Below are 22,951 nucleotides of genomic sequence, written 5' to 3' on the forward strand. Positions count from 1 at the left end.
TACACTTAAGTACTGCAAAATGATTACCAGTATTAGATTCCCAGCACTTATTCACCTTATAACTGGAAGTTTGTACCCTTTGACCACTATCTCCAGATTTCCCCCACCTCCCAGACCCTAGTAACCACCATTTTACTCTGTTTCTTTTAGTTTGGCCTTTTTAAATTCCACATATAAATAAGACCACACAGTATTTGTCTTTCTCTGTTTGATTTAGTTCACTTAGCATAATGCCTTCCAGGTTAATCCCTGATGGCAAGATTTCCTTCCTTCTCATTGCTGAATAGTATGCCATTTTATCTATATACCACATTGTGTTTAGCCATTCATCCATACAGGGACACTATTGCAAATAATGTTGTAATGAATATGTGCGTGTAGATTTTGCTTCAAGACCTTGACTTCACTTCCTTCGGTTTTATACCCAGGAGTGGGTGTTGGTGGGCCATATGGGAGTTGTATTTTTAATTTTTGGGGGAACATCTATGCTGTTTTCTGTAGTACTTTCACTAATTTACATTCCAACCTGAAATACACAAGAGTTTCCCTATCTCCATATTCTCGCTAAGAAGTAGCTCCTGTCTTTATATATATATTTTTTTATTTTTGGCTGTGCTGTGTCCTCACTGCTTGGCGCGGGCTTTCTCTTGTGGTGTGCAGGGGCTACTCCTCATTGCCATGCACTGGCTTCAGTAGTTGGAGCGCGTGGGCTCAGTAGTTGTAATGTGGGGACTCCATGGGCTTCAGTAGTTGTAGCACACAGGTTCGTTAGTTCTAGCTCATGGGCCCTAGAGTGCTCAGTAGCTGTGGCGCAGGGGCTTAGTTGCTCTGGGGCATGTGGAATCTTCCCAGATCCAGGACTGAACCTGTGACCTCTGTATAGGCAGGCAGATTCTTATCCACCGAAGTCCAAATATCTCTTATCTTTTTGATGATAACCATTCCAACAGTGTGGCTTTATTTCACTATGGTTTTGATTTGCACTTCTTTGATGATTAGTGGTATTGAGAATCTTTTCAAGCACCTTTTGGTCATTTGGATGTTTTCTTTGAAAAAGCACTATGTTCCTCTGCACATTTTCAAATTGGATTGTCTGCTTTGTAGCCTCTGAGTTGTAAGAGTTCCTTATATATTTTAATTATTAACCCCTTATAAGAGAAACAATTTGAAGTGTTTTCTCTCATTCCAAACACTGCCTTTTCATTTTGATTCTTCTGCCAAGGGTTTTTAGTTTGATGTGGGCCCACTTATTTACTTTTGTTTCTGTTGTTTGTGCTTTTCGAATCACATCCAAAAAAACCATTGCCATCAAGCTTCCACTCTGTTTCCTTCTAGGTCTTACGGTTTCAGGTTTTATGTTTAAGTCTTTAATCCATGGAATACAAGTTTAAAAAAATCAAAGTGAGTTACTGTGAGCTCAAATAGGAGCTTCAAAGAAGTTGGGGTAAGGAGACTCCAGAGTTCTCTTCAGAGAAGGAAGAGAAAGTGGTAACTAGGACATTTTTCAGGCTAGATTCAGTACCTGTGGTAGAGGCTGCACGCTTTAGAATGGCCGAGGCCTGGTCTGTGACACAGTTTTATAGAATTCAGAAAAATAGGACTTAGGCTGTATGTTTCTGCTGCTTGAAGGGCTTTACATTCAGGTTCTGAGCTTTGTTGGCTGTCTCCAAAGTAATTACTGTTTGTTGGGATTTTGCTTCTATTGCGGGGTGGGGGAGGCTTTGCTTTTGTTTACTTGGTAGAAGTTGTACACCCAGGGAGGCAAAAAAAGAAGTAACAAAAATTCCCATTCCCTGTGAAGTTAAGACGAGGACAGCGACGCCTTAACATCCCTCAGTTTGCCTCTTCTGCTCAAGACACAGTTCTCATCAGCACTAAGAGCGAACCCTGTACGGTCCGCAGAGTAGCGCTCCAGTCCGGAGGCGGAACCCCAGGAAACCCCGCCTCCCAAGCCCAATCCCAGCTCTCCGCCGGCGGACAGGAAGCGGCGGCGGGCCTAGCAGCCCGGGAACCGGCCCCAGTGCGCATGCGCGCGCCCCTGGGGCGCCTGGGGGAGGGGGAGGGGCGGGAGGAAGGGGTGCGGCTCCGCCTGCCCGTTGGGCGCCGGCTGATCACGTGGTAAGGAAGGAGGCGGAGGTCCCGGGCTCGGGGGAGGGAGGTAGAGAAGAGGGAAGGAGCGAGGGAAGGAAAGCGGGGAAGGGAGGAAGGAAACGAACGAGGGGGAGGGAGGTCCCTGTTTTGGAGGTGCTGGGAGCTTTGCCGGCCCCTGAAGTGGGGCGAGAGGGAGGTGTTTCGCCGTTTCTCCTGCCCGGGGAGGTCCCGGTTCCCGTGTAGGCTCCGGACCAAGCCCCTTCAGCTTCTCCCTCCGGTTCGATGTGCTGCTGTTAACCCGTGAGGAGGCGGCGGCAGCGGCGGCGGCGGCGGCAGCTGAAGATGGTGTTGCTGAGAGTGTTATTTCTGCTCCTCTCCTGGGTTCCGGGGCTGGGAGGTGAGGCACGACCCCCAGTGCCGGGGGCGCCGTGAGCTCGGCGGACCGCGCGGCGGCAGCGGCGGCCGGGCCGAGCGGAGCCCAGTCGCGCCTGGCGGCGGGTGCGTCAGTCAGCCCGGCCGGCCGGCGGCGCCACTCGGGCGCGTAGTGCTCCCCACTCCCTATTGTCCCCCGCGCCCCGACCGCGTTCCCTTCCGTGGCGGGCCGAGGACGCTCTGAATCTCCGGCGAGGCCTTTCCCGCCCCCTGCCGCCCCAGCAGCAGGGGAGGCTGGGGTCGCTTGCCAGAGAAGCAAAGTGGGGAGATCCGGTGGCCAAGCGAGAGCCGTGGGGCTCAGGCTGGTGGCACCATCACTCCAGCGGGCTTGCCGGGCGACGGGGCGGGCAGCTGCCACGGGATCGGTAATCTTTGCCAGTCTCTTCCAGCACTCACTTTCCTTACCCTTTTGCCCCAGCCCCTGCCCGTGGCGAATTCCGGAGTCCCCTCCGCCGCGAAGAATCACCGCGCAGGCTCGTGGGAAGTTGCGATTGTATTGTTCTTTACCGGGTGCGGCGATCCACACCGACCCGGTTCTGCGGAGGGGTCGCCCGAGGAGGTGTACAGTGGTCTCCTGCTGTTCTGAGCCGGGCGGCTACGGCTCTCCCGAGTGCCCCGCCTCTGTCCGACTGTTCCGAGAAGATTAGCAGGAGGGTGTGTTTCTGCTCTGTGAAAACATTCTGTTGCCCAGGGGAAAGGGTTTCGTGGAGAGAAAGCTAAGTCGTTTCGGGATGTTCTTTGGTCTGTAGGCTGCTTTGCCTCTTTTAGAGGGACGGTCCCTCGTGACCTAACTTGGAAGAGTTTTCTTGAACCCTCAGGTGGAATAGACCTATAGTGTAATTAATGGGTTGTCAAAACAGTGGCAACCCTCCACCACCCCAGCTCCCCACGTTGGAGTTAAAGTGTGCTAAAGCGTATAATTTCTTGATGATTCCGGTTTTGAAGACTTTTTTTTTTTTTTTGTTTCCAGTATAACCCAGGACCAACTGCATCATTTTATTCTTGTGTGAAGCGCTTTATTTTTGGTTACCTTTTTCACTTCCCACCGTAGTAAACTTAAAGACTTTAAAGTATGTTTAAAAGAATTGGAATGGAATTTTTTCTGGGTGTTTTGGATGAGTATAGATTCATTTGATAATTTAGAATATGTCTGAATATTTCATGTAGTGGATTGTTGTTGTTCTTTTCTCTGACTTAGGACTGCATAGCCTGGCATATTTTTGATCCGTCTTTTACTTAGTCTGAGGATACTTTGTAGGTAAACTTCTGTTGCAGTTTGTAGTGTTCATTTTCTAGAGAAACGTTTTAGATTAGGAGCTTCTAGTAGATGTTTAGTTTGAAATATCCATGCTGGATAACCTCTATAAGGGCCTTTGTTTTTACATTTGTATTTATGTTCTAAATGTGACTTCCAGCAAATTTCTGTTTTCACTTTTTGTTAGATGCTGATTTCTATGAGGTAGTAAAATAAGGCATCCACATGAGGCAGTTTAAACTACTCAGTAGTATGTAAAATGTCCTTTGTTTTTAAAGAGTGAAACAGTAAGAACAGACACTGGTCTATTCTGATGGCTGAAGAAAAAGTATAAATTGACAGCATAATCTTCGCGGGCTAAGACCCTTTTTAAACAAAGATTTTCAAAATTCAGAAGTCTGGAGTCATTTATAAAGTATCATTTTTCATTAAACATTGGTTAAAAGGCTGCTTACTTTTTGATGTTTGTTTTAAGCAGATTTTTTTTCAAAAAGCCACTGAGAAATCTTTAATTTCAAAATTAACATCAAGATTGTAGTTTTGGGGTACCTGGAGATATTTGTAATGTATTTTTATCTACACATCTGAGCTATTTGTGGTCGTTTGTAAGAAGTTTATCTAAGGATGATATGAGAATAGAATGCATTCAGACTCTCCTATGAGAGAATGAATATACGTTTGTGTAGATTAGGACAAGCTATAGTGGAAATGTGGATTTAACTTTAAAGTATAAGTCGTTTTAGATACTTAATAGTCGTTTTTAGTTGCTTTTGCTTTGTGATTTGTCAATCCTGTTTTGCATTAGTTTTTTCTTGCTCTTAGTGTGATGGTGGGAAGCTAGAAAAGAGAATGTGTTTAGAATCTTGAAACTAAACTTTCCCAATGCTGTCCATTTCTCTCACATGTCCATCCTGTGTTCTATTTGTAGGAAGATGCAGGACTGAGCGACTGAACTGACTGACTGACTGACCATGAATTTTCTAGAGCTTAGCATCTGTATAGACATGTACTCAAATATATGAATAAAATGCTTTATTATATGCAACCACATTAGAAATTTATTAGAACTATTCTGATTATATATAGCCCAAAGAATTTTTATGTGTATGTGAATTGTACTTTTTAACACAAATATATTGGTGAGTTGATGTTTTTTCTTTCTCTTTAAAAAAATGTTTGAGAGGTTCAGAGGTATTTCAGCTGTAGCAGTCAATTCAATCCCCTGTTTTTGTCTAATGAAATCATACTTTAAATGAACTCTTAGAGTATGATTTTTTTTTTTTTTTTGACTGTGCTGTCTGGGCTTGTGGGGATTTTAGTTTCCCAACCAGGGATCAAATCCAAGCTGAGAACATGGAGTCCTAACCACTGGACAACCAGGGAATTCCTGACATGTTTCTTATATTAAAAAGTCTGGTGTAGATGCTTTGCTTTGTTGCATGCTTCTTAAAGAAATAAGTTTTCTGGAAATTGGGCCAAAAGTATGAAAAGTATCAAAGTTTAAGCTTAAATTATTTCTCACTTCTACCTGCAAGTCAGAGTCTATGAATTTAATAAAATGGACAGACTTTTGGTCTTTATCTTTAAGGAGCTGTGACTCTTCATCTTTTTAATCTTGAGATTGATAGTCCAGCTAACTACTATCTTGAGAAGACCCATTTCAAGCCATTAGTTAGCAGTATCTTTTCTGTGTGTGTAAGGACCTCTGAGTAGCAAAGAACTGGGCATGGCAAGCACTCCTCTCTTTTTTGCTCTCATTTTTATAACTTGTTTAACATCTTCCAGGGTGTTTATTATCTAATATCTTTTAAATTGTCTTACAGACTTGCAGGGTGGAGCATGGAGAGTAAGGGACATTTTTGTAATGTCTGCTGTATTTCTGATTCTGTGTTAGAAGTTTCACTTTCCAACTTGTATGAGAGAGTGGTGACATTCTATATTTGAAGAAACAGGCTTGAAGAAATATTTTTTCTGACATTGTCCACCTACTCAGTGGTGAATTAGACAGTCAAACCCAAGCCAGTTTGACCTAAACCTGGAATTTTTACCTATTGCCCCCTCATGCCTTTTTTTTTTTTTTTCCAGTTTTATTAGTTGGAGGCTAACTTTACAATATTGTAGTGGTTTTTGTCATATGCCTTTTTGAAAGCAGTTTTCACATGTTAGTTCAACGGTGTTCTCTGGACTGAATCACCTTAGAGATGTGTTTTGTTTGATTTTCAGTGTCTTTAAGTTTCAACTACTGATGAACTTTGAAAAATTGGGAAACTTCTTTTAAAAATGTCTTCTTTTTGGTTAAAATTTACTGACTGTGCTGGGTCTTAATTGCGGCATGTGGGATCCTTAGTTGCAGCATATGGGATCTAGTTCCCTGACCAGGGATCGAACCCAGGCTTCCTGCACTGGGACATGGAATCTTAGCCTCTGGACCACCAGGGAAGTCCCAAATTGGGAAATTTCTGAGTGAAGTTCATGGATTTCTGTATTTTGGGAGGAAGGCTTGAAAATCCTGTTAACTGCTCAGAAATATTACCATTGTCTGGAGCAGAGCAGTAGCCGTTCTCCTCTTTAAACTGGGCTTGGGAATCAGCGTGATTCCCCTCAATCTGACTGGCTGTATGTATGCTTAGCCTGCTGCACTCATTTTTGTTACTTGCCTCAGTCCTTGTAGGTATGTTATTTGCATCTTTGCTTCAGTTTCATCTTGCAAACATGACAGCAACATTTATTTGGTTGTGCTGTGTGAAATGTGGGATCTTAGTTCCCCAACCAGGGATCAAACCCATGCCCCTTGCAGTCCCGACAGCAACCTTAAAATTATTTCTTTTGGATTGAGACCTCTTACTCAACTTTTATTATATTGTTTATAATATTGATTTTTCTATGGTCCTAGAAATTTGTTAATAAAAACTGTGGCATACTTTTTATCTGGCATTAGGGTATTAGATATTTTACAAAATTCTTATGTTCATAATAGTAACAATTTGAAGGTCTTAAATAATGATAGTTACAATTTTTCCACATCTCTTTATCCCAGTGAGGAAATAAGAAACCACTTCTTTTTCTGCTGGGATGGGACTCAGAAAAAAATTGGTTGAGAGTCCTGTAGGTAACTTAGATGTTTTTTCTTTTAAGAATTGGTTATAAATATAAACTCTTTCTGAAATTGAGAAAATGAAATTGAGTAATAAATTCAGGAATAAACTCCATTTTTTTTTTTAACTTTGTTGGGAGATCACAAGTTTGGCCTTGAGACTGTGTCCTGAATGACAAGTCTCTGGTACCAGACTTTTAAAATATTTTGTTTTTCATGAAAGTTTTTATAAAATGATAAAGTTTTTATAAAACACGTTTACTGTGCCCCTTTTAAAGGGGCTGAATTTAATCTTTTCTTAAATGATTGAGATTTAGTATAAGAACAGCTTACTGTTTTAGGCTAAACTTAGTTTGGTTGTCAATTTTTTTACAAGGAAAAGGGAGCAATGTTAAGGATAAATGGAATAATCCTACCATTTAGTCTTGTGAAGGTAGTAACACTGCCATGTAGCAGTGTGAAGCCTTTGCCTTAGGACTAGTGGGGACAATTCTGTCCTAGCTAGGTTGCAGAAACAGCAGTACTGAGAACAGTTCTCAGGGAGTGTAGACTCCCTTTGATATTGGGTGATTCCATTCTGAAGCTACTATAGTTCCAACTAAACAATGTGAGAACATGTACAGTAAGAACATTGTTGTTTAGTCATCAGTGTTTATTGTATGTCTGTGGCTAGTAGGAGTCATGGAAGGCACAGTCTTGAGTGAGAAGAGAGGTAAAAAGCATTGAGCTTGCCAGAGTAGACATAAATGTCAAGGTATAAAAATAAGAGTTCCAATTATGTACTGTAGTTGAAATGAGAATTTATTAAGCTGGAGGGACATCAACTAGTTGAAGAGAGCTTTTTGAGATAGAAGAAAATATCATAAGGTGTAGTAAGATAACATGTAGGTTTACTTGCCTGGAATGGAGAGTTTACGGAGGAAATAAGAAGAAATGCTAACTTGAGCCATGATGACTAGAACTTTCATTTTTCATATAATAGGCTATGGTAACTATGGGGTATTGTGGAGTTTTAGTTGGTTGAGCAGTTGGGAATTTGGTTGGTTGAGTCAACCAATATTGTGGAATTTTGGTTAGTTGAGCCAACAAAGGTCTGTCTAGTCAAAACTATGGTTTTTCCAGTAGTCATGTATGGATTTGAGAGTTGGACTATAAAGAAAGCTGAGCGCTGAAGAATTGATGCTTTTGAACTGTGGTGTTGGGAGAAGACTCTTGAGAGTCCCTTGTACTGCAGGGAGATCCAATCAGTCAATTATAAAGGAAATCAGTCCTGAATGTTCATTGGAAGGACTGATGCTGAAGCTGAAACTCCAATACTTTGGCCACCTGATGGGAAGAACTGACTCACTGGAAAAGACCCTGATGCTGGGAAAGATTGAAGGCAGGAGGAGAAGGGGACGACAGAAGATGAGATGGTTGGATGGCATCACCAACTCCATGGACGTGAGTTTGTGCAAGCTCTGAGAGTCTTGGTGATGGACAGGGAAGCCTGGGGGTGCTGCAGTCCATGGAGTCGCAAAGAGTCGAACACCAGAGTGACTGAACTGAACTGAGCAGTTGGGATATGATACAAGAAGGAATAAGTTAGCTACTTGATGAACTGGGTAATTGAGTCCTGGATTGGGATAGTGATTGTAGAAATAAATGAGTACACAAGAAATCATATGGAAGAATAACTGGTAAAACTTGTCAGATGTTTAATGCAAAGATACCACAATTTATTGAGGGCTCACTCTGTGTTGAATTTGGACCTTAGAGGCTGTTGTATTGGAGAGAGAGTAGTTTTAAAAAGATTTGAGGACCTCAGACTTTGTAATTGAAAGTGTCTAAGATTTTGAATCTAGATTGAAGGTTCAAAGTTGGAATGTGTGTTGGAGTTGAATTTTATCTGACTTGTATGCTAATACTTTTGTTGCCAAGTCGCTTCAGTTGTATCTGACTCTTTGGGAGCCAATGGACTGTAGCCCACCAGGCTCCTCTGTCCATGGGATTCTCCAGGCAAGAATACTGGCATGTGTTGCCATTTCCTTCTCCAGGGGATCTTCCCAGCCCAAGGATGGAGCCTCTGTCTTTTGTGGCTCCTGCATTGCAGGTGGATTCTTTACTACTGAGCTGCCAGGGAAGCAATACTTTTGTTGAATGTTAGCTAAAACTTTGCACAGTCCTTCAACAGTTTGTGGCTAGTCATTTAGGAAGCAGTTTTCCCTGGTGGCACAGTGGTAAAGAATCTGCCTGTAGTGCAGGAGAAATGGGCTTGATCACTGGTTTGGAAAGATCCCCTGGAGAGGGAAATGGCATTCCTTCTCCGCATTCATTCCAGTATTCTGGTCTGAGAAATCCTATGGCCAGAGGAGCCTGGCGGGCTACAGTCCTTGGGGTCACAAGAGTAGGACATGACTTAGCAACTAAAACAAAAGCAAAAACTTAGGAAGCATTGTTCCTGATAGTTGAGAGATAGAAGTTTGGTGAATTTGAGGTGGAGGGGATAAGTTAGATTTAAACATACGTAAATTGGAATTAGACTCTTCAGTTCAAGAATATGCTTGATACTTTTGATTATATGTGAATTGTGAAATTCCTATTTCAGACCCAGATTGGGGAAAATAATGTGATTTCTGTACTTGAGCCAAGTGTACAAATATGATTTGTGGAGCAGAATTTTCTTTCCATTTATCTTTGTTTGCATTAATGATTGAAAGGGATATGCACATACACACACACACATATATATTTAACAGCTTTGAACTTTGGATTTAGTTTTCAAAAGAATACAGATAGAACCCTATACTTTTTAATTGGGTGTAATATAATTTGCTTCTTTTCCTAAGAATTAAGTGGGATAAATTTGTAAAATTGCTGAAGAGATTGTAAAGTGCTGTGCAAAATTATTAAAAATATGTTGTTTCCAAGCCTAATTTCATTTGGAATCTATTAGTTACAGAATATAGTTAAATAAATGTATTTATAGAAGTTGAAATACTAGAACATCATTACCACACATTAAGAAATAGAATTTAAGAAATCCTTAATTTCCTCTTGAACACAATTCTGTCACTTAATCATTGAATCTTTTAAAATGTCTGTTGTGAATTTACATCATAGTATTTATGATGTAAATACTATGAAAAATATTTGAAAAATTCAAAAAATTTTGAAAAATTAATGTGTAGTTAAAATGTATATGCAAAGCAGACATAAAAATATCTGTAAGTCTAGAGATAGTTTTGGTTGTCACAGCTTGAGGGATGCGTACTAGTATCTGTCTAGTGGGTAGAGGCCAGAGATACTGTGAAACATCTTAACAATTCATAGGACGGTGTCCCCCCCCCCCCCCCCCCCCCCCACACACACACACACACAGAATTATCTGGCCAAAGTGTCAGAAGGACTGAGGTTGAGAAACCCTGCTCTGTCTAGCACAAGTTTTCCACTGTTGTCATCATCCTTTTTTGTTGTTATTTCTGATGTTTTGCTTTCTTCATTGATTACAAGTCACTTAAGCATCCCATACTCTTATCCTGTTGAAGCCTTCATCTTGGAGTGCTCTGTGCACTGCAGTTAGAAAATTTTTTTTCCCAGTATTGCCCATTCTTCTTCAGCTTTGAGTTTATATTTGATTCGGTTAATTTATAAGAGTGATTAAGTGACTGATAGCCCATAAGGATTATCTGAAAACCAAACCAGTTTCTTGTTAACCTAGAAAAGCCATGGATTAGCTGGATTTTAGTTTCTGTGGTGAAAGATACTTTGACCAGCAGTTTACTCTGCAAATCTCTCTTCAGAATTAGTTCTACTCAGCTTTACCTTTTCACAATTTATTTTCTTTAGAATTTTAACTCATAGTAAGTCCTCAAAGACCTTATGTCTTTTTCATAATTCCATCCTTCCCTACAATTATTGTCATTGGTAACATCTTTGACTGAATTGTTTTATTTACACATCAGATTTCCTGGAAGGAGGCAGAGGCAGATGGTTTGGGGTATAATATGGGGGAAGGGCGAGGTAATGAGAGTAGATTTAGGATAAGGTGCGAAGTGTTGGGTAGATGTGTATCAACATGGGGTGGTAGCTGGAGCCATTGTGTGTGTGTGTGCCCGCGTGTGCGTGCGTGCATGGTGGGTCGAAAGTCATAGTCCCTTGTCTGTACTTACATTTGCATTTACTTGATACGGTGTAAAGGTGTTTCAAATCCGCATAGAAATCTAAATTATGTACATGTTTCCACTTTTGGAATTTTAAGTTGTATTTCATAAGTGGTTGAAATTTAACACATTTGTTAGCTTTTAGCTATTGATATTTCATATTTTTGTGGTTGATTTACTTTAAAATTTATAGTTTATAATTTCACTTTGAGCCAGCTAGCTTTACTATTTTTAATTCTTAGAAACTAGCTTATCTGAAAAAGTGGGTATATTGTAATATGCTTACAATTCAGACATACTCTCCTGTCTTGAGCTTTCGCTTGTAACTGTTAGGGATGGATATTTATAGAAAACGATTTGACTGGTTTCTAATGAAGAAACAGGTACTGTGGCTTAAGTTTAAAGTCACATTGTAGAAGTAACTTTTTAAAGACTGTAGTAAAGAAACTTAAGTATATTTCTGAAATAGAGGACGTTATAGTTCTTGAAGTCTACCTTTCTCATACAAAAGAACAGCTTGTTAATGATATTTAGTGCTTCAAGATCCGAGTGATTATATATCAAGTCTAAGAAGCATTGGTCAACGTAGTGTGATGCCTGAGACACAGCTGATGACTCAAGTTCCTTAGGAAGGAAGCACACTTGATAGTTGGGGAAAAATGCTCTCGGTGCCTAATTTTAAAATTACACAAATGAAAAGTCTGTAGAAAACAACTTGATTACAAGTAATTTTTCTGATGAATGGAAGTGTGCCAGCCTTAGCTTATTCTTACACATCCTCTCATTTATTGTAATTGAGTTTTTCTGTAAATACAGAGATGTGTAATGTCAAAAGATTTTTACAGATTTTCTTCCTCCATTCTTAGCATTGTCATCTTTGTTTGATAAAAGTAGGAAAAAAATTATTTCCTTATATAATATTGCTACCCCACACAAAGACGATACCCACCATCTATAAGATATACTCTGATTATTTTTTCCTTCTGACATTGTTGAAATTTTCATTCTGTTTTTCTTTTTCCCCCTGTTCTTATATTTAATTCGATGAGAACAGAAGATTGTAGGTTTTGGACTCAGGAGTTGGGAGGGAAGCTTTTGTTTGCAAAACATTCCTGCCTACGTGTGGAATAAGGAAAATAATCATAGTGGTTAGTGTTTATGGTGTACTTATTTTATTCCAGGTATGATTTTAGGGAATTTTTTGTATTAACTCAGTCTTCACAACATTGACATAAGATTCTGTTGTTCTTTTTTTTTTTTTTTTTTTTATTCTGTTCTTATTTCAGAAGAGGTAACAGGATCAGGGAGGGTAACCTATTCAAGGTCACAAAGCCCTATAGCTACTAATTGTGGAAGCCAGGACTTGAATGTAGTCAGTCTGGCTCCAGAAATCATACTCTCAAAAACCTTACTGCCTCTAAAAAACACATACTTTAAAAAGTATAATTTTTAAAAAGTGTTATAACATATATAAAAAGTATATAAAATATATAAATATATACGTATTATATATATGAATTTTTAAATATAAGAATAAAAAGTAATATAAAAGGTGTAATGAGGTTGTTAGATTTTGCCTTTGTATGAAGATTGATTACCATCAGTGCATGACTCAGGCTCTTTATGCTTAGTATTTGAGTCATTTGATTTTTGGTCAGTCAAGTTCTTCTAAAGTTTTTTTTTTTGACATTAAAAAATATTTACAATTAAGATGAGAGAAGCACCTCAGAGAACATTTTATACACAGTACCATTTCAATTTTGTCACAGATAAATTTATATATGTATTCCTATTTTAAGAGGTTGAGGACAGATAGTAAATCTGGATGATGAGATACAGGTTATATCTTTTTTTTGTTTTTAACTTTTTTAGACATGTACACCCTCCTCTATTTCTTTTTATTTATTTAGTTTTGGTTGCTCTGGGTCTTTGTTGCTGTGTGTGGGCTTTCTCTAGTTACAGAGCGCAGGGGGCTACTCTCTAGTTGTGCTGGCACTGACTTCTCATTGTGGCTTCTCTTGTTGCGGAGCGCAGGTTCAAGGTGCATGGTGTTCAGTAGTTGCAGCATGCAGGCTCGGGAGTTGCGACTTGCTGGCTCTTGGGCACCTGAGCTTCCCTAGTTGTGGCACAGGGGCTTATTAGCTGTTGCTTGTGGGCCCTAGAATGCAGACTCATAGTTTTAATGCATGGACTAGTTGCTCTGAGGCATGTGAAATCTCCCTGGACCAGTGATTGAACCTATATTCCCTGCATTGGCAGGCAGACTCTTATCTACTGCACCACCAAGGAAGTCCCCATCTTTTACAGAAGTATCTATTACAAAACTTTTGTGATACAGAGAAAAACATTTTTTAAAGTCGAATTACCCTTAGTAAATACCAGTATCCTGGTGACTTTGAAAACACGTATAGGAAATAAAATACTGTTCTCTGTAAAAAGGAAATAAGGTCCTTGAGCTCTCTAGTGTGGTGAGGAGACCAAGTTAGTTTTTTTCTACTTTGAACCTACTGGTCATTTTTTCTGCCATTTGTGTATGTAGGTAGGTTTTTGGTGTTGCTTTTTACTTTTTACTCAGTTTTTCTTGAAACTTAGTTATATGTTTTCTCTATCTTATAGGTCCAGTTGCATTATTCTTCTACCAGTTTTACACATAAGCATTTGCTTGATATACTGCTAATTTCCCCGTAACTTTTTGTCTAAAAACGTGTATGTTTTCTGAAGGGTTGGAAGTATTTATAGGCCAGCTAACATTAAGATTATTAATGATTATCTTTTGCCACGTTGCTTTACCACTCTTAATATATACATTCTTTTTTTTTCGTTCTGAACCCCTAAAGTAAGTTGGTGCCCTTAAATACTTCAGTATGCATCTAATAAGGTTGAGGACATTACCCTTAAATAGCTGAGAAAATTGTTTTCTATTTTTTTAAGTGTTCAAATTTCCCATGGAGGTTGTAGGTACTAGGTACCAAGGAATTGTAATATGTGCTGTGTGAAGGCCAGATTTCTGGCAACCACAGTTAAGGACTAGAAAGTAAAACAGTGTTAGTCTGCTTTTCTATTTAGTAAAAAAAAAAAAAAGGTTAACAGTAGAGAAAGGAGACATTGACAGAATAACTGCACTTCTGGATGGGGCTATTATGTAGAAACAATGGTACAGTAATGTAATAGCCTAGAGGTTATCACATTGTTATGACCTCTTAGGCTAAAGATGTTAATAAGGAGGAACCTGGCTCAAGAAGATGTTAGAGGGGGAAAAAATTTCAGTACTGGTTCAAAAGGAAAGGTATTTGGCACCTAGATAAACTTCAGTTGTTTAGAAATTTTCCTCAGTGGAACCTTTCATTTTCCTTTGATGTTAGATTACAAACATCTTACTGTACTCTAGGTTTGATGTCTGGTAACAGATTTGTTTCTCCATTGTTGAGAACTTTACATGATGAGAACATCTTCAGTGAGTATTCCATTTATCAGAAGGGAGAGAAGGAGTTAAAGATTGCCGTCCATTGAGTCCTTCCTTTTACCTTCGCTCATTCATGTTGCCCTGCTTGGGTGATACTTCAGAGTGATAAAAGAACCTCTAGTTCTGTATTCATGCACAAGTGAACATTAGTGTTTTTTTCATTGTTTGTCGTCGTCTTGTTTTTTTACTCCTAGACTTGTAGGCTATGATTCCTTTTGTACAGATCTATTTCATGTAAATAAAGGATTTAAATTAGAGGAAGAATAGTAGTCTTTTATGGGCCACAAATCACAGTAACTTAAATGGCAATAGACCTGGAAGAAGTAGTTCCTGTGCTGGACTTACTGATGTGTGTTAAATAACCCCCAGAGGAGGAGAATGGCAACCCAGTCCCGTATTCTTGTCTGAAAAATCCCATGGACAGAGCATCTTGGTGGGCTACAGTCCATGGGGTCACAGAGTCAGACACAACTGGGCTGCTAAGCACAGCAGCGCACTGTGTGATGGTGACCCCCACATTTGAGTCTCCATCCCAGGACTCTCCCCTGAATTCTGGACTCCAGTATCCCAGCTACGTCTCCAGTTAGATGTCTGGTGGGCCTCTGGAGTTAGACATGTCTGAAATCAGACCTCTGATTCCTCTTACCCACAGTCTTTTTTCCTGTAGAATTTCCCATCTCAGTAGGTGGGAGCTCTGTTCTTAAGTTGCTCAGGCCAAAAACTGAGTTATCCTTGAGTCATTGTTTTCTGTTATACCCTGCTTGCAATCCTGTCAGTTCCTCCTTTAAAGTATATGCAGATTCTGACAACTTCTTATTAGCTCCACTACTACTGCCCTATTGATACAAGTAAACATCCATTTCACTTTAATTACTGTAAAACCTGCTAACTCTTCTTCCTGTTCTCTTGTTCTCTCAGCATAGCAGTCATTGTGATCCTGTTCAGAAGCTACTTTGGCCAAAACCATCCATTGGTACTTTGTACACTTTAAAATGGTTAAAATGGTGAGTTTTATGTTATATGAATTGTACCTCAACAAAAAATAGCAAGATTAAAAAAAAAACAAACTCCATTCAGTGGCTTATTATTTTAAGTAAAAGCCGGTGTCCTTATAGTGGCTCTTAAGGCCCTACATCATGTACATGTATGCTTATCCCGCCTCAATGCTTCCCCATTGTTTATTTCTGCTCCTACCACACAGAGCTCTTAAGAAAAATGCCAAGCTTACTCCTTTCTCAGGGATTTTGCACTTGCCAATCCTTTTACATGGACTAGCTTTCCCCCTAGATTGCTATAGTGTCAACCCTATTTCTTTTTTATTTTTTAAAAAAGTTATTTATTTTTAATTGAAGGAGAATTGCTTTACAACATTGTATTGGTTTCTGCCGTACATCAGCACAAGTCAGCTGTAGGTATACATTTGTCCCCTTTTTATTTTTTAAGTAAAAAAAAAGTTACATGGTGGTGAAATACACATAAAATCTACCAGCTTAACCATTTTTAACTGTTCAGTAGTGTTTAAGTACATTCACGTTGTTATGCTTTGCTCTCTTTCTGTTGTGTTTCTGCAGATATTATGAAGTCTTCTGATTACCTCATATAAAAATACAAACCCTTACTTGGCATTCTCTATCCACTCACCCTGTGATAACAGTCTTAGAAGCCGTCTGATGTTACTTACTTGTTCACAGGGAACTCTTTTTGATATCCCATGACAAATCATAATGGAAAATAACATGAAAAGATAGATATATAGCAGTCATTTTGCTGTACTGAACAAATTAACACAACATTGTAAATCAAATAAAATGAGAAAAATTTATAAACCAAAAAAGTGAAATTATTACTTGTTATACTGTCTGCTGTCCTTCTCTAGGATAAAGTTTCATAAGGTCAGTAACTTTGTTCACTTCTGTATTCCCAGCATCTAAAAACAGTGTCCTTATAGTATACAGTGCAGATAGTAAGTGGCCGATATATATGTGTTGAGTGAATAAACGAATGTTTACTGAACTAAATAATTTCATTTTTTAAATGAACTACATAAGAATTCCAAGTTTCTGTCTGGAAAAAAAAAAACAAACTTCCAAAGCTTATAATTAATATTTTTACTTTAATTGACTTTATTTTTTAATTGCCTTTAAAATGGAATGAAAATACCATTTTTGTTATTGTATTCGTTTTGCTGATTATTTTTATATGCCCAGTTAATTAAAGGAATTAGTAGATTGAATGGGTTATATTTTCTTTGTAAAAATCAAATTGCTTTTTCTCAACTACTCTGTGTTTCTGTTAATATTTAAAAATATTATTAAAACACTTGGCACTTGTCATTCACTGCAAAAATTATCCTAAAAGGGGAAATGGAGAATGTCTTCATGGTTATCTGATTTTACTCAATAAAACTTGTAAACTTTGTTATGTTACTAAGATGAAACTTTAAAAACACCCTTTTCATTTTAGGGTAAGTTTAGAGTCACAGAATATTGGAGCAAGATGGAAGTTTTGTAGTCTTGGGTTGCTTACTTAACCTCTTTGTGCCTCATTTTAAGATTAATTATACTTCCCCTACAGAGTTGTTATAAAGGTGAAATGAGATAATATATGTTCATTAATTAATTTAGACATTATTTACTGAATTCTTACCTATTATGTACTGTCAGTTCAGTTGCTCAGTCGTGTCCAACTCTTTGTGACCCCGTGAATGGCAGCACTCCAGGCTTCCCTGTCCATTACCAACTCCCAGAGTCTAACCAAACCCATATCCATCAAGTCAGTGATGCCATCCAGCCATCTCATCCTCTGTCATCCCCTTTTGCTGTCCCCAATCCTTCCCAGCATTAGGGTCTTTTCCAGTGAGTCAACTCTTTGCATGATGTGGCCAAAGTATTGGAGTTTCAGCTTCAACATCAGTCCTTTCAATGAATACCCAGGACTGATCTCCTTTAGGATGGACTGGTTGGATCCCCCTGCAGTCCAAGGGACTCTCAAGAGTCTTCTCCAACACCACAGTTCAAAAGCATCAATTTTTTGGTGCTCTGCTTTCTTCATCTTTCAACTCTCACATCCATACATGACCACTGGAAAAACAATAACCTTGACTAGACGGACCTTTGTCGGCAAAGTAATGTCTCTAATGTCTCTGCTTTTTAATATGCTCTCTAGGGTGGTCATAACTTTCCTTCCAAGGAGCACGCATGTTTTAATTTCATGGCTGCACTCTCCATCTGCAGTGATTTTGGAGCCCAAGAAAATAGTCTTTCACTGTTTCCACTGTTTCCCCATCTATTTGCCATGAAGTGATAGGACCAGATTCCATGATCTTAGTTTTCTGAATGTTGAGCTTTAAGCCAACTTTTTCACTCTCCTCCTTCACTATCATCAGGATGCTTTTTAGTTCTTCTTCACTTTCTGCCATAAGAGTGGTGTCATCTGCATATCTGAGGTTATTGATATTTCTCCCTGCAACCTTGATTCCAGCTTGTGCTTCTTCCCAGCCCAGCATTTGTCATGATGTACTCTGCATATAAGTTAAATAAGCAGGGTGACAATATACAGCCTTGACATACTCCTTTTCTTATTGGGAACCAGTCTGTTGTTCCATGTCCAGTTCTAACTGTTGCTTCCTGACCTGCATACAGGTTTCTCAAAAGGCAGGTCAGATGGTCTGGTATTCCCATCTCTTTAAGAATTTTCCACAGTTTATTGTGAGTCAAAGGCTTTGTCATAGTCAATAAAGCGGAAATAGATGTTTTTCTGGAACTCTGTTGCTTTTTCGATGATCCAGTGGTTGTTGGCAATTTGATCTCTGGTTCTTCTGCCTTTTCTAAAACCAGCTTGAACATCAGGAAGTTCACGGTTCACGTATGGCTAAAGCCTGGCTTGGAGAATTTTGAGCATTATTTTACTAGTGTGTGAGATGAGTGTAATTGTGTGGTAGTTTGAGCATTCTTTGACATTGCCTTTCTTTGGGACTGAAATGAAAACTGACCTTTTCGAGTCCTGTGGCCACTGCTGAGTTTTCCAAATTTGCTGGCATATTGAGTGCAGCACTTTCACAGCATCATCTTTCAGGATTTGAAATAGCTCAACTGGAATTCTGTCACCTCCACTAGCTTTGTTCATAGTGATGCTTTCTAAGGCCCACTTGACTTTACATGCCAGGATGTCTGGCTCTAGGTGAGTGATCACACCATTGTGATTACCTGGGTTGTGAAGATCTTTATTGTATAGTTCTGTGTATTCTTGCCACCTCTTCCTTAATATCTTTTGCTTCTGTTAGGTCCATAACATTTCTGTCCTTTATTGAGCCCACCTTTGCTTGAAATCTTCCCTTGGTATCTCTAATTTTCTTGAAGAGATCTCTAGTCTTTCACATTCTATTGTTTTCCTCTGTTTCTTTGCATTGATCACTGAGGAAGGCTTTTTTATCTCTCCTTGCTATTCTTTGGAATTCTGCATTCAGATGGGAATTTCTTTCCTTTTTTCCTTTGCTTATGTACTGTACATTATTCTTAATCTCTTTATATATATTAGATAATTGAATCCATATAACAACATTATTAGCTACAGGTATTACTATTTCATCTATTTTACAGGCAAGGGAAATGAGGCACAGAGTTAGGTAACTTGTCCAAGATCACTCAACTAATAAGTGGCATAGTTGGGATTTTAACTCATGGTGTTTAGTTATAAATAAAGATAATGTTTGCTAAACTGTTGAAATATGAAGTAAGACATGTTGACCATGTACTTCTGTGGTTATTGATAAACTTAGTTGCAAAAAGGAATACTGTGTGAAAGTTTGTAAAGTCATTCAAAATAGAGATGAAAGCTGCGTGGATAGTTGCAGAGACAGGTATCCGAAATGTATTCATAGCATTGATATAAAATTTGAAAAAAAAACTCTTTGCGATTCCATGAAATTCTCCAGGCCAGAATACTGGAGGGGGTAGCCTTTCCCTTCTCCGGGGGATCTTCCCAACCCAGGGATTGAACCCAGGTCTCCCTCACTGCAGGTGGATCTTTTACCAGCTGAGCCACAAGGGAAGCCCAAGAATACTGGAGTGGGTAGCCTATCCCTTCTCCAGGGGTTCTTCGTGACCCAGGAGTCGAACCAGGGTCTCTTGCATTGCAGGCGGATTCTTTACCAACTGAGCTATCAGGGAAGCCCATAAATAAAGATAATTTTTGCTAAACTGCTCTAAACTTTTGAAACATGGAGTAAGATATGTTGACCACATACTTCTGTGGTTATTGATAAACTTAGGTGCAAAAAGGAATGCTGTGTGACAGTTTATTAAAGTCATGCAAAATAGTGATGAAAGCCGCATGGATGATTGCAGAGACAAATACCTGAAATGCACTCATAGCGTTGATAGAAGATTTGGAAAAAAACGCCTAACTAATGAATAGATTTATAATAATTTTATTTTTTAACCGATAGCACTTTGCAAATACTAGACCTATTAGAAATTCTGATACTTCTTGGATGAGTATCATGGGGTCACATTTTCTGATGGTTGATTTATGGCTCTCTTCGCAGCAAAATACTGGCTGCTCTTTTGATAAATACAAGTGAAAGTGGAAATTTCTGTGAAACGTTGAGTGGATCTATTAATTCTTACAGCAAACATTTACTGAGTGCCTATTTTCCTCCTTCCTTCTTCTAGATAATGAGGGTACATCGTTGAACAGATCAGAGTTCTTGTTCACATGGAACTTCTGGTGGTAGAGGGATATGTCAGTACAAAATAATATCAGGAAAGATAGAGCAGGATATTAGAATGAGTATGATTGGGACTTACACTTTTAGATAAGGTAATCAGAGAAAGCCTCTGAAGAAATTGTGTAGATACCTGAATGAAATGTGATAGCCACGATATTGGCTGTGGGGGAAGATATTCCAGGCAGAGGGAGGACCAGGAGACGAAATGTGACTATAGTTCACAGAGAAAGGGGAGAGAGGTAGAAGATGAGATAAGACTGATATAGAAGTGGAGTAGGGGAATGCTGCTCCTTATAAGGATCAACCTTGTGAGCCATGGGTAGGACTTTTTAAAATTTTCAAATTATAAATTGAGATGAAGGCTCAATTGAGATGGAGGGGGAACCATGGGTGAGGAGTGGGAAGATTTTGAGCAGAAGTGTGACATGATGCAACTTTACTTGAACATTGTTACTCTGACTGCTGTGTGAAAAATAGATTGTAGTGGGGCAGGAGTGGAAGCTAAGGGGCCAGGTATTTGTTACGATTTCTGTCTAGAACCTTTTGAACCTTGCCACATTTTCAGCCTTATGAATTCCATCTCCCTAATTTAGATTCCCCAGCCTTTCATTTGCAACTAGGACACAGACATGTAAACTAGTCTTCTGAACTAGGCTCCTCTGATCAGAAGCATCACTGGAGACCTGGATTCTGAACTGAGCAGACAGGTATGCTTGCAAAGTTTTGCCAGTAGTGTGCATTTCTCAGACATTATGACAGATTTTTCCTTAATTGTTTTAAGGTGTTTCTGGTACAGACCTGGCATTGGAGAGGCAGGGCAGTATTGGTGTTTTTCACAAGATACTTTTGGAGTAATTATGGTGTGTACTGCTGCTGTTGGGGATACCTGGCTAGTTTTGAGGAAGATAAAAATGGGGAGGGTTCCAGTATTATTGTCAAGTAGTAGAATATTATTTCAAGTAATGGAATACTGTATGAGAAGTATGGGAATTGATTAAGATCACAATAGAAAATGTGTTAGTATTTATGGAAATATCTATAGGTTCTGGGTCAGGTTTCCTGTGTAGTAGTTACTTGATGATTTGCAGGGAACACAAAATCTTGGATTCTTATTTGTGTCTGATGTCTCTTGATTCGTGATTTCTCTTGGTTCACACTTGGTATTAGAGAAGCAATGATTTTTTTTCTTTTAAATTAATTATTTTAATTGGAGGCTAATTAAAATATTATGGTTTTTGCCATACATCAACATGAATCAGCCACAGGTTTACATGTGTCCCCCCATCTTGAACCCTTCTCCCACCTCCCTCCCCACCGCATCCCTTTGGGTTGTCCCAGAGAATAGACTTTGTCCCTGCTTCATGCATCGAATTTGCACTGGCCATTTATTTTACATATAGTAATATACATGTTTCAATGCTGTTCTCTCAAATCATCCCGCCCTTGCCTTCTCTCACAGAGTTCAAAAGTCTGTTCTTTACATCTTTTTTTTTTTTTTTGGTTCTTTATATCTTGTGTCTCTTTCACTGTCTTGCATATAGGGCCGTCATTATGTCTTTCTAAATTCCATATGTATGCGTTAATATACTGTATTGGTGTTTCTCTTTCTGACTTATCTGTATAATAGGCTCCAGTTTCATCCACTTCATTAGAACTGAACTCAAATGTGTTCTTTTTTATAGCTGAGTAATATTCCATTGTGTATATGTAACACAGCTTCCTTATCCATCATCTACCTATGGACGTCTAGGGTGCGTCCATGTTCTAGCTATTGTGAACAGTGCTTCAGTGAACATGGGGGTACATGTGTCTCTTTCAATTCTGGTTTCCTTGGTGTGTATGCCCAGCAGTGGGATTATTGGGTCACTCAGCTGAAAGAACCTGCCTGCAATGTGGGAGACCTTGGTTTGATCCCGGGGTTGGGAATGTCCCCTGGAGAAGGGAAAGACTACCCACTCCAGTATTCTTGACTGGAGAATTCCATGGACTGTATAGTCCATGGGGTCACAAAGAATCAGACACAACTGAGCGACTTTCACTTCCACTTTTCACTTTTTCATGGTAGTTCTATTTCCAGTTTTTTAACTGTTCTCCATAGTGTTTCCCACACTGTTTTCCATAGTGGCTGTACTAGTTTGCATCCCTGTGAACAGTGTAAGAGGGTTCTCTTTTCTCCACACCCTCTCTAGTATTTATTGTTCGTAGACTTTTTGATGGTAGCCATTCTCACTGGCGTGAGATGGTACCTCATTGTGGTTTTGATTTGCATTTCTCTGATAATGAGTGATGTTGAGCATCTTTTCATGTGTTTATTAGCCATCTGTATGTCTTCTTTGGTGAAATGTCTGTTTGATTCTTTGGCCCATGTTTTGATTGGGTCATGTATTTTTCTGGTATTGAGCTGCTTGTGTATTTTGGAGATTAATTCTTGTCAGTTGTTTCATTTGCTATTATTTTCTCCCATTATGAAGGCTGCCTTTTCACCTTGCTTATAGGTTCCTTTGTTGTGCAAAAGCTTTTAAGTTTAATTAGGTCCCATTTGTTTTATTTTTATTTCTGTTACTCGGGGAGGTAGGTCACAAGATCTTGTTGTGATTTATGTCAGAGAGTGTTCTGCCTGTGTTTTCCTCTAAGAGTTTTATAGTTTCTGGTCTTAAATTTAGATCTTTAACCCATTTTGAGTTTATTTTTGAGTGTGGTATTAGAAAGTGTTCTAGTTTCATTCTTTTACAGGTGGTTGACCAGA

At 39.2% G+C, this 22,951-nt stretch overlaps 1 protein-coding gene across 2 annotated transcripts in view; it reads left to right on the forward strand.

Annotated features, from left to right (window-relative positions):
* The first annotated feature begins 2,166 nt into the window (after positions 1–2,166).
* The window catches only part of ADAM10 (ADAM metallopeptidase domain 10), a 140,137-nt gene continuing 119,352 nt past the window's right edge, over positions 2,167–22,951 (forward strand). The window contains exon 1 of one of the 2 annotated variants that reach the window (XM_020882515.2): positions 2,167–2,488. In XM_020882515.2, coding sequence (XP_020738174.1) covers positions 2,434–2,488 — 55 coding nt within the window. In that variant the 5' untranslated portion in view covers positions 2,167–2,433. Of the gene's footprint in view, positions 2,489–8,269; positions 8,316–22,951 lie in introns of those variants that run through there. The other variant, XM_070469225.1, reaches the window with a different exon arrangement.

This window comes from Odocoileus virginianus, chromosome 6, assembly GCF_023699985.2.
Source record: "Odocoileus virginianus isolate 20LAN1187 ecotype Illinois chromosome 6, Ovbor_1.2, whole genome shotgun sequence".
NCBI classification, from domain to species: Eukaryota; Metazoa; Chordata; class Mammalia; order Artiodactyla; family Cervidae; genus Odocoileus; species Odocoileus virginianus.